At 45.9% G+C, this 12713-nt stretch overlaps 1 protein-coding gene across 1 annotated transcript; it reads right to left on the reverse strand.

Annotated features, from left to right (window-relative positions):
- Positions 1–852: 852 nt before the first annotated feature.
- Positions 853–2282, reverse strand: LOC118687357 (inositol 1,4,5-trisphosphate receptor-interacting protein-like 1). Its single transcript, XM_036384281.1, is given in 2 exon segments — positions 853–1130; positions 1133–2282. Coding segments are annotated over 2 exon segments (1428 nt in total).
- Between the last annotated feature and the right edge of the window lie 10431 nt (positions 2283–12713).

The raw sequence follows: 12713 nt of genomic DNA on the forward strand, positions 1-12713 counted from the left end.
AATGGTTGGGGAGGGAGGGACCTTAAAGTTCATGGGCAGGGACACCTTCCACCAGACCAGCTTGCTCAGAGCCCCATCCAGCCTGGCCTTGAACACTCCCAGGAATGGGACAGCCACAGCTGCTCTGGGCAACCTGTGCCAGGGCCTCAGCAGCATCACAGTAAAAAGCTTCTTTCTAGCATGCAATCTAAATCTCCTCTTTTAGTACAAAACTGTTCTGTCTTGTCCTCCACTATTCTGACCATGTAAAACTCACTCTTTTGTTTTTTTATACGATCCCTTCCAAGTACTGGAAGGCTTCAATGAGGTTTCCCTGGAGCCTTCTCTTCTCCAGGATGAACAGGGAGACTCACAGATGAAGTGTTTTCTCAAATATATTATTTATTGCCATCTTTGTAGCCAGTAAAGCTCACAGGAGGAATGGACTCTCTCAAAAAGGGCATTTCTAGGAGCTGCTGGAGGGCAGCAACATTAAATGCCACTTGGCAGTGAGCACAGCTGTGGAGGGTGACCAATTATTCCTATTTCTCCAGTGCAGGAGCATGGACAGTGGGGGAGTGGTAGCCAGGGAATCAGAGAAACCAGAGCCCACCTCCTCAGGTCTCATACCAAATAATTGCCAACTCTGTGGTAGCTGAGCAGCCACATTCCATGCCAAAGTGATGCATGGACGCTCAGAGGTACAGTGTTCGTTCAAACACACAATTTGTTGTAAACTTTACATCAACTAAAGCTCCCATTAGATCAAAATATGGTTAGAATGATGTTGGAAGTATTGTCCTATAAACCTAATGATTCTACTCTTCTACAGTACAACAATTCTATGATTCTGTGATTCTACAGTTGTCTCATTCAGAACCCAAAGTAGAAGTGGTATTGCAGGTCATCAAACTTCTTCAATGCCTCAGTCTGAGCGGCTGGATCCTGTGCCAGGTGCTGGAAGAGGTTCAGGGGCTGCGCCCCCTGGAAGGCTGGGGGCAAGGAAATTTCCTGGGGCATGTCCTCATTGTCAAAGAAGAAGTGCTTGAGGCGCTTCTCCTCGAGGCAGCAGCGCAGGTAGTGCATGGTGTCATCCACCCTCATCAGGAGATACTTGTGCTGCCATTCTGACAGAGGGATCAAGGTCAGAGGTGCATGACCGTGGTCTTCAAGGCATAGATAGAAAGGCCTGAGCCCTCCAGAATGCGAGCGCAGAGCCGCAGGCACTTGAGGTGGCAGCTGCGGGGTGGGGCCCGCATGGCTACATGCCTGAAGAACTTTGCCTCTGCCACAGCATAGCTCTCCAGCCACGTCGTGCTTGGGGGGCGTTGGGCCTCTGGAGGCTGGCTGCTCAGGAAGATGTCCGAGTCGCCTTGCTGCACACTAAATACTGTCTCCACAAAGATGCTTCTCCCAGAGGCTTTCATCAGCTTCATCTTGCAGGAGCGGCAGGAGGGAAGCACCTTCATGCTGTAGTGACGGGACTGAGGCACCATCGACCAGGCTGAGATCACAAACGTCTGGAACCAGAGGGCAATTTTCTCCCCATCTAGGTAAGGGCCAGTGCAGAGGGTGTGTAGAAGGCTGGCCACCTGATTTCTCTTCAGCTCCTGCTCAGAGTGGTGGAGGAAGCACAGCATGTTCTGGTCAGGCTGTTCCCCGGTGCAGGTGCACACCAGCTCCACGCGGACGCGCATGCTCGTTTGTGGCATCTCCCCCATGCAGTCTGGCTCCAGGTGGAAGGCGTGCCCACGGGGCGGCTTCAGGGGCACAAACATGCAATAGACAATGTCCTCCTCCTTATGGGGACTCCATCCTTCACAGGCACTGCCCACCCCAATGACTGGTTCCAGCACCGGGAAGAAGCTGTCTGAAAAGAGGTTGTGGGAGACTCGGAGAAGGTCATTCAGCAGCTCCTGCACCACCCGTCTCCTAGAAGCCAGCTTTGGCACTGACAGCTGGAAGCGTCTTGAAAAGATCCAGATCATATTCCTATCAGCAGGACTTTCTTCCTCACTTTCTTCACTCTCTGAGTCCCTTCTGTTGTCCACCTCATGGACCCTTTTCCTGAGCCACCAGTAGAGTGCCAAGAGCACTATCAGGGATCCAGCAAGGGCCCAGAACAGGCATTGCTGCACTGCGGTCCAGAGCACAGCTCCCCAGGACCCAACACTCTGCTCCAGAGCCTTGTGGGCCAACTCCTGCATCATCTGAGTCCTCTGCTGGTTGAGGTCCTCATCCAGGTACACACTGATGAAATGGCGGAGGCATTGCACAAGCCAGAGCAGGAATAGTATGAGCATTATGACCTGCAAGAGATGGGAGAGGAGTGCTGCAGTGCTGAGAGGGGAGGGAAGGAAGAAAAGAGAAACAAAGGGAGCTGGCAGGGAGGGAAGAAGGGATGGGAGACAGCAGGCAGGAAGGAGAGGGGGCTAGGGAGCTGGCAGACAGCAAAGCCTGTGCCCAGTCCCAGTGGTGGCACTGTGCCCTTTGCAAGGGGTGCCTGGAAGGGGCTAGGCCCTGGATGCAGGGTTGGAAGCACTCTCTTGGGTGTTTGTGGTCCTGCCCTCATCCAGAGCAGCAGCTGGCCATGTGTGCACACTTGATGTCATCCAAGCTGCCCCGGGGCAGTGCTGCTTCCTGCTCTCATTTATACCTGCTCCTCATTGTGGAGTCCCTTGTGATGTCACTGGCACCAGACACATCATGGCTAGGCCAGCCCACTGTACTGGGGCAGCATTGCCTACATACCCCTGGTTGTGACATCCCCTGTGATGTCAGTGGCACCAGAGACATCACAGCCAGGCCAGCCCTACCCTTCATGCCCACCCCAGCTCAGACCCTCACAATGGCCCCAAGAAATCCACCAAACACAGACCCACTGCTCCCCTGGGCCTGCTCCAACAGCTCCACATCTTTCCTGTGCTGAGGAGCCTGGCCCTGGATGCAGAGCTCCAGGTGGGGCCTTCTGAGGGCAGAAGCGTCTCCCCCAACCTGCTGCCCAGGTTTCTTTGGAAGCAGCCCAGGATTTCACTGGCTTTCTGGGCTGTGAGTGCTCACTGTTGGCTCATGGTCAGCTTTTCATCCACAAGAGCCCCCAAGTCCTTCTCTGCACCCCACACACAGGGGTGTCACAAAGGCCCCAAGAGCACTCCCAGAAGGACAAGGATGAGTGCCAAGGGAACTGATCCCATCTCACCACAAGGGATCTCAAGGAATAAAGCACCCAGGAATTGCATCATCCAATTTTATGTTTGCCAAGGGCTCAGGGGAGCTTTGTCCTGCTTTGTAAAGGGAGGCTCTGGGGGCCATTCCAGAGCAGTGGGTCTGCATTTGTTGGGTGTCATGACTCAAGTTTCTTGGGGCCATTGTGAGGGTCTGAGCTGGGGTGGGCATGAAGGGCAGGGCTGGCCTGGCTGTGATGTCTCTGATGCCAGTGATATCACAAGGGACATCACAATGAGGGGCAGGTATAAATGAGGGCAGCATGTCATTATCTCTCCCCTTCAGATGCAGAATCTGCATTTGAAGGATGCAGATTCTCCTTAGCTCTCCTTTTGTACTTGCAGAAGCATCTTTTATTGCACTTGACTGTAGTAACCAAATTTCATTTCAGTTAGGCTTTTTCTATTTCTGATGTTTTTCTAATTTCAATTCTAATTTTGACCCTGAAAACCACATGGTATCACTGTAGTCTTCCTGAATTTCCTACCCCCTCTTCAAAAAGGTCATGAACTCCTTTTTTTTCCCCAAGTTTCAGCCAGCTTTCAGTACCTGGAGATAGTCTACTCCTGCACCTTTAAGATTTCCTTCTTGAAGAATCTCCAGCCTTCCTGAACTCTTCCCCTTTCTGAACTCTTTGGCACTGCTCCCCAAAGGACTGTGAATCGATCTCTTAAAGGATTGATCTCTTTCCTTTTCTTAAAGGAAAAAATCTGCTGCCTGGAAGTTCAGAATGGTAGTTCTGCTAGCCACCATCCTTACTTCTCCAAGAACCAAAAACTCTATCATTCTATGATTTTTATGCCCAAGACTTTATTGCCAGGGAAAGATGCTACCTTGTAACAATTGAGGGAGATCAGGCTTCTGCATTTCTACAAACTTAAAAAAGAGATTAGGCCTGGGTGAAACCAATACGTATACCCCAGCTAAGCAAGGCAAAGTTACCCTTAAGCGACAGCACAAAAGTTCAGTGAGATAATCACATTAGCATTACTGAGTTAGCCATGCATGTGAAGCACAATACAGCTCCTATTTCCTATTTGTCTGCATTATGAATCTAAAATATTCATATTTTATTGTCTTGTGTTGACAGCAAACTGTTAGAGCAGAAGAACGGCTGGTTTTGTGTTTGGAGCTTCATGTCTTATTTAGTGCAAGATTGAATGGCAAGCAGAATTAATCGGGTTCTCAAATGCACTTTGTCCAAGGTTGTTCACACTTGCAGTCCTTAAGCTGGGTATGGGAATCTGGTGTCCTTTCCTTTGACTGGGATATATATTCCACCTGCTCAGAAATCCTAAGGGAATTGAGCACTCAACTTAACAGCAATTTTAAGTAGGATTTTAAGAATTAACCTACTTAATGCCTCTCTGAAAAGCCTAGGTTCCAGCCAGAGTATGCATGTGCCTGAAGCCTGCTGTGATCTGACAGCACCGTTCAGCTCCGTGCTGGTGCTGCTGGCACCTGTGGAAACAGAGATGCAGCCTGCACCTAGTGCAATGGGGAAGCATGAGGTGGGGAATATCAGCTTGGGACAAAGCATCAAATGGATCTGAAGCACTATTTATGCTTTAACAACCTGGGGTATTTCCCTGCAGTTTTGTAAAGGTCTGCCAGCTAAAGACTAGAAATGCAATATTGTCTTTGTGCAACATCCTGGTCTGTGGGCCTGATGGAAAACCTGGGGGAGCTTTTATGGTGTGTCACTGTGATATTTTATGAAAAATCCCTTCACCAGAATTTTTCTCCTGAGAAGCTGAGAAGCCTCAGAAAAGAAATGTAAACAATAATTATCTGATTGCTTGGAATGTGGTTTGGAGGTTGCTTACCAACAGGTGCATCTTTGATTGGTTCCATGTGAATTGTTTTTACTTAATGACCAATCACAGTCAGCTGTGTTGGACTCTGCATCTGTCATGAGTTTTTATTATCATTCTTTTCTAGCCTTGTGATGACTCCTTTCTCTTTCTTTAGTATATCATTTTCTTTTAATATAATATATATCATAATATAATAAATCAGCCTTCTGAGAACTTGGGGTCAATTCTCATCTCCCACCTCATCCTGGGACCCACAAGAACACCCCAACAGTGTCGTGCTGGGTTCTGACTGGGGAAGCAGGAGTTTCCCTGCCCCTGCTCCCCAAGTAGCAGCTTCTGTGGCTCCCTGTCAGCACCAAGGGAGAAAAGCTGTGTGTGCTCTCCACAGGAGGGGTTTCCCTGACATGCTGCATGCCAGTCCCTGAGCACAGGTGGCCACAAGGAGCCTGGCAGCTGCCTTCTTTAGGGAATCACAGAAAGCAGCTTTGCCTCAAGAGCCGAGCATGGCGAAGGGCCCAGAGCAACCTGTCGTGCTGCCTGTCACACCTGTCAGAAGGAAGCTGTAATGAAAACAAGCAACTTTCAACAATGCCTCTGCATTCACTTGGAAATAATGAAAACAAGCACAAAGAAGCCAAGGAGCCCTTCTTGGGCTGTGTGTCACCGCTCCCTGTAGTCACACTGTCACCAGTCTGCCCTGGAGCAGGGTCCACTCAGCCACAACAGTCTGCTGCAAAATGTTATTGGCCCCACAAAGAACTGAGTGCTAAAGGACCCCCCTAACATGAATTACTCTTAAAAAAAAAAAAAACTATGGAGTGATTTTGCAATTGTTTTTCTGTGTTTAAAATTGATGTTGGAAGCTGCTTTTCCTGCAGCACCTTACAGAGCCTTTGCTTATTTAAGTGAGGAGGAAACTCCCGTCTTTGGTGGTCTTCATGGATCACCAGCCAGTCTCCATGCCCTCTGACTCCTCCACAAAAGCAGGAGTGGCATGGGCTCTTCATCCCATGTTTTCCATGGGAGTTTCTGCCCCCTGACTCTGCTAGGAACAGGCTGCACACTTATTACACAACTTCAGTGTGTAGTCATGCAGTCATGACTATCAGCAAATGTCTTCATCCCACAGTTTTCACTGTTCTTTCTTTATCTCCTCTTAGTTTGCAAGAAGTCCTGCTAGGAGGGAAGAGGAGCAAAAAATATTTCTGTGGAGCTCTCTAAGTTACCTAATGATTTTGTGGATCATGTTTCTAGGAAAAAACACCCTCTGAAGAGCCGTACTCTATGGCCCTGAAGGTTTTCACCACTTTTCAAATAAACCTGATTGACATTTCATGGGGACGGTCACACCCCTGACTACTCCAATAGCAGGTTTTAAGGACAACATAAAATCATTAATTTATTTTTTTAGAGTGCGTTTCACAAACTCAGCTCTCTTACTACAACACAGCAAATCAAAAGTCTCTCTGCCTTGTGTTGGTTGCTCATTTTCCACATACTTCTCAGAAAATCTTGTTGAATCCCCACATGACACATTATGTGTTTAAATTAGTACTTAAGGAGACTACTGCAAGTTTATTGCTCTTATCTTTGTCATTCACTGGGAGTGCCTGTCCCTTCCTCCTTTTTGTCTGCTGAATGAAACTGTCAGAAACACAGCTTTACCACTGCAGGGCATTTGCAACGGCAGCAGAAGAATAAAAGAAGCATTTCTTTCCTAATCTTTCTGTGCACTTCATCATCCTACGTCACTGTAAGCCTACCAAATTTTAAGTTTAGAAGTGCATCCTATAACAATTTCTTCCTACAGCACAAACCCAAACTATTTAGGCAAACTAGTGATTATTCTTCCACACTAACATCAACATAAAGCAGATTAGAAGAATTAAATGCACAAGAGTGCACTTCTTTTATGATTATGCGCCCTTAATCTTCAGAAGATGGTTAATTACATTTTAAGCAGCATAAGAGCCCTAACATATTTGTATGTTAATAAAAATTCTCACCAGGGGTTTAAATCTAACATGTATTCACAGGTATAACTAATGGCATTTTTCAGTAATGCTGAGAAAAAATATGCCTGTAAGTTAGTACCTTCACACAGGAAACTGCTGGGAGTTTTTAATTTACTCTCTAACTATTCTCCTAATCATTCTCTTATCATGCTGGGATGGCTAAATGCATACAGATTATAATGATGGCATGCACCCACCACAGCAGTGTCAGTGATGACATTTGCCAGTGCTGGAAGTCAGGCTGCTGCAATCAGAGCTCTGCAGCAGAGGGAAGCAGGGGAGGAACGGCGATGACACTGCAGCCCTGTGGTTTCACAAGAACTCATGTTTGCTGGTTCAAGGCTTATTCCTGTTCAGAAAGGGATTAGTCTCCACCTAGGACAGGCCCAAACATCTCTGTGATTCAGAGGTTTTAGGGCTAAATGTTAATTATGTCATTATTAGGAAACTGTTGGGAAAAAAATTTTCACAGAAAGGGAGCATTGGAACAGGTTCCCCAGGGAAGTGGTGAAGTCACCATCCTTGGAAACATTTGAAAAACAAGTAGACATGGTCCTTTGTGATATGATTTTTGAGCATGGTGGCATTTGGTCATAGGTTGGACTCAACGACCTAGAGGTCTTTTCCAACTTTATTGATTCGGTGATTCATACTCAGAAATGTTGAAGGTTCAAAAAGTCTTCTTTCCTACAAATCCTCCCTAGTGAAGACAACACCTGTCATTTATCTTGGCTTCCAACCTCCAAGGAGTCAGAGCACTGGCATTCACAGTGCAATCAGTATTCTCTCTCCAAATCTGCTCTTTGGAAATTTCAACTTTAGACAGTCCAAGATTTAGGCTAGGGTGAGACGCAGCCTGATTCAGGGTCAAAATCCTCTTGTTTTCAACCCAAGGCAGCTTCAGTAAAACAGAAGGTGTGAACTTCGAGAGGGGTAGAGACAGTGCACCAAAATGAGAAGCACGTTCTTTCCTCCTGGATTCACCCACTAGAGGGACCCGTTTCATTCCCTGAACTAGACCAGAACGGAGCAAACTCAGGGGAATAAGTACCACGGGGAAAGGGGAAAAGCAGGTGCTGTTGGTGCTCCCTGCAAGTGCTGAGTTCGGTGGCCGCAGGAATCGTCCTTCCTGGGATGTGTTTGTTCTGTTGGCTGAGCAGCATCATGACAATTTTCTCTGGAGGGACCACCTGAGTTCCAGGAAAAAGAAACTTTACAGCTCAATTTTATTTTTCTGTGCTGTTTGGTCATTTCTTCCCACAATGGATTTTCTTCATGTCTACATCCCAAAGCAGATACTGTCATTCCAAAACATCCCCAGGGCATAAAAGATAATTTGGAAAAGGAGAAAGAGCTGAACTTTTGAAATATGCTGCCTAATTATTAGTATTCCTCATTCTGAGCCTTATTTGTGGCAAGGATGACTCATTGCCCTTGAACACCCACTGCCTATCTATTTCCTCTAATGTTGCTTTCCTTTTTGATTTTCTGGATACAGAGAGCTGACTGCTTATCTATTCCTACTGTTAAAATGATGCATAACTTCTGCATTTTCCGGATGGAAACATTATGGACACTGAAATGTCATCACAGCCCCATTTGCTCATCTGCTGTTATTTACTTTCCAGCAGACAATATTTAGTACAAGGCACACACAATGCAGAAGTCAGCGCAACATTCATCACATTGATACAGGATGTACAGTGCATGCTGCCACGGATCAACAGAAACAGTCTGGGCTGGAGGATTTACAGAGCTCCCCATGTCCCTTCAGGCTCTGTACAAATTTTCCCTGGCTGAGATGCTGTAAAGTAGTTCTGGAAAGGTGCCAAGGCATGGCTATGTGCCAGTGGGAGGGGTTCTCCAAAGAGCAGGATGTAGGGACCCACTGTCAGAGCGACCTTCCTTCTTGTCTGGTGGATACAACCCTGCACTGGTTTCCTCCAGAGCCACCCTTGCCCACTGTGCTCCCTGGGAGGTTTGCACAGCACTCCCTGTGTCATTACACTGGTGAGGATTTTTGTGGTTGCAGATGAAGCTCTGTCTAGAATAAGACATCTCTGGAAAAGCATTCCCAAGTCCTGTCAAACCAGCAGGTCACATGGGCCAAATGCCCAGCTACCCAAAAGCATGTCCCAGGGAAATCAATAATCTAACAGGGATGGTTTAGAGCACTTCAGTCCTTCAAAACAGAGGCCTCAGTGCCTTAGATCTGTGCTTTATGTGCTTTGACCTTTATAAACACCCCACAAAAATTGCCCCATTCCACTTCAGTGAGGGAAGTCAGCAGATGAATACCAACCCTGGAGAGTTTTCAGGAACAGTAAAACCCCTTTCAGTGGTTTTGAGGACAATGAAACAGGGCTCCCCAGGGAAGTAGTGGAGTCACCATCCCTGGTGGTGTTTAAAAATCATGTAGATGTGGCACTTGGTGACATGATTTTGTAGTGAACATGGCAGTGCTGAGTTAACAGTTGGACTTGGTGATATTGGAGGTATTTCCAACCTAAATGATTCTATGATTCTTTTACAATACTCAGCCAAGGGATGATTCTTCTTTGACAGTGAACTAGCAATAATGAAGATGAGGATGCTGTCCTTGGGTTCTATGGGGACTGTTTCTGTGCTTTTATCAGAGTCTCCAAAAGAATGGATTGATCATCTCTTGAAGGCAGGTGGTGGGACTGCACCTCACAGGGCTTTGGTTCTCTGGAGGCTGGAAGATTATCAGTGCATACCTGACTCCATCTTACTGCTTATCTGGCACCCACCCTCAGCCACTTTTTGAGAAAAAATCCTGCATTTGCTGAACCTTTGGTGACCATTCTGATATACTTAGTGCCAGAGATTTCCATGAGAAGCCAAAGGAAAATCTCATCTATCAGAGGATGATAAAAAGCAAATTTTGAAATGTGATGGAGCTCTTCTGTCTCACATTTCTTTCTTCTTACTGATTCAGCTTTCTTCCAGTCAGCATGTGTGGAAACTTCTGGCTTCGCATTTATATCAAGATGCTCCTCAGTGCCATCAGAAAACTATCTTGGAGTGCTGAAAAAGAGCAAAACAACCACAAAGAGGTCTGGGGATGATAGCAAACAAACAGAGCTGCTTGGAGAGCACAGGGAGTGGGTACAAGGTGAAGGGATCTGGGACAAAATCCTCAGCCAGTGCCAGACTAGGGCTCAGCCTTGCTGCTCCCCTGAAGCCAGATCTGCTCCAAATAATTGTTTCCTTTTCCTTCCACGTGATTCTGAATATTTTAATATTTTCCTTTTGATGCCTTTTTCAAAGAAAGACTTCTGCCATATGGAAATCTGCAATTAGACCAGCTCCTGGTTGCCTCATATCTGCCACATAAAACAAAGTCAGTCACTGTCAAAATCTGAAGGCAGCTGGCTGGAGTGGTTGGATCCAGCTTCAAACAGCATTCACATTTGTTAGGCTTTTCCTCCAATCCCAGTGTGAAGATCTGCTTTTTCTTAAAAAGAATGACAATTTTGTAAGTTCAACAAGAGTGGCTTCAAAGCAAGACTGAGGAATGGCTTTGCCAGGTCACATCAGAGATGTGTCTCCCATCAATCCCATCTTGTGTCCTCCAACTTGGCCCAGGGCAGCCAGACACAGAAGGAAGAGGATACAGATGTTGAAGCAGGCAGCCATATTTCCTCAGCATCTGGTGTTTGGGATCTAGTCATTCCATCAGTTATACATTAATTTATTGTGGCTGAAGGGTGGGAGTTGGTCACAAATTTCTGATACTGTATGCATTCAAGAGAAGTGTTTAAAAATCTGTCTTTTTGTGGCCCAGACAAGTTGTGGATGCCCCATCTCTGGAAGTGTTCAAGTCAAGGCTGGATGGGCATTGGGCAACCTGGTCTAGTGGAAGGTGTCCCTGCCCATGGCAGGAGGTTGGAATTAGATGATCTTTAAGTTCTCTTCCAACCCAATGGTTCCATGATTCTAAATAAACAGCTGCTGTCCTGATCCCAGGTCAGAGCCACATGGTGCACTTCACCAGCTAAGGAGAGAAGAGAAAGAGGAGATCTCCATACTTAGAGTCAAGAGGATAGAAATACTCTCAGGTGTGAGGGGCTGTGGGTACCAATGGGAATCCTGATTCAGCCTGCATGCTGTGAATCACCACTGGGCTAATGGGTGGGAGCAAGAGTAGAAAAAGTGATGGTCATGGATTCAAATGCTCAAGGTGGCTTTTCTGCCTGCTCTTCACCTCCTGCTTCAGGGACTGAGCCTGTTTCCCTTGATTGCAAATAGCTTGGCTTTGGAGCACCCCAAGTGGAGTCTTTGTGGGTATGGATGCACACAGAGGATGGGAAATAAAGATTATGGAAATACAAGGTGTTTGCAAAACACTTCAAATTGGATACCCATTTTGTTAATCTTAATGTTGAATTGCTGGTGTTCAAGGTGACATTCACAATGACCTAAAACAACTTCTGCAGACACAGTGTAAGTACTTTCAGTTGTGTGAAAACTTCATCTGAGTGCAAGCTGTGGTCTGGAAATCTCTGCTCCACATGAGGAAGGGATTTGATTGTGACACCTAGGGAGCAAGAGGTTGCAGATTTCCCATTTGCATCCCCCAACCCTGCTCCAGTTGGATATAAATAATTATTTCCTTCTCCTCAGAGTCCTTTCACTCTCACCTTCCTTTCATTGCCCTTTGACTGAGACAAAGGCAAAAGCTGTTAGCTGAAAATTTACAAAAACAAAGAGTCAGGAAGCAAGCATGGGGTCAGCTTCAGTCTTGCCAGAGATTTGCCATGACCATGAGCAGGTCACTTAATCTTATCTCAGCACCACAAGTGATAAAGGCATCACTGATATAATATTAATCTGCATTCAAAACTTCACCGAAGGATTACAGGATTAAACTACTGCAGAAACGTAATATTCTTCATCTGGATGATCCCTTTGTTCCAAGAGCTCATGTGTACTATTGTCATTTTCACATCTGTTTGACACTTGGAGAAAATGTCTTTTGTCTTTTAGTAAGCCCAAGCATATATTTCCTGTGTCACTCTCCCCCAGACTATTATTTTAAAATCTAAATACATTTTCTAAAGGTTAGGACATGTATAATTAAAATCAAGTTGGCAGCAAAGAACTATTTCATTCACTCCATATAATCCTCCAGTTGGAAAGTGGGTGGGGAATTTGAACTGATCTCACACTTACTGGCAACAGCAAGGCTGAGGTCACAGACATGACTAGTGGCACCGACTGTTCATTGTGACATTTGTTATGGGAGCTTAATTGTTCAGAAGTTTCATTCAGGGCTTTCTGAAAGCGAGGATTTGTAAGGTAATTCCAAGGAGCATCCCAGAAACACAAATCACTTCTGTAAGTCATGACTTTTGCACTCACACTGGGAATTGCACATTGTAAGAAGTGTAGATACTGCTCAGCACTTCTACTACTCATAATTTTTCTTTTCAGCATTTTAACTTCCTTCAGTTATATATGAAGTAGCTCCAGTCTCCTTGCAGACTCCTACCCAATATCTTGTAAAAGTAAATGAACTTTAAAATTGGAGGTAGTTCTCCAGAGAAGTAATTCAGCAATAATTTAGCCTATAGAAGTTCCCAAGTCTGTAATTTATTGATTTAGTTAACAGTTTGTACTGACTAGATAACAGTTTCCTATCTTATCACTCTCT

The sequence above is a fragment of the Molothrus ater genome, chromosome 6 (assembly GCF_012460135.2).
Source record: "Molothrus ater isolate BHLD 08-10-18 breed brown headed cowbird chromosome 6, BPBGC_Mater_1.1, whole genome shotgun sequence".
Classification (NCBI taxonomy): domain Eukaryota; kingdom Metazoa; phylum Chordata; class Aves; order Passeriformes; family Icteridae; genus Molothrus; species Molothrus ater.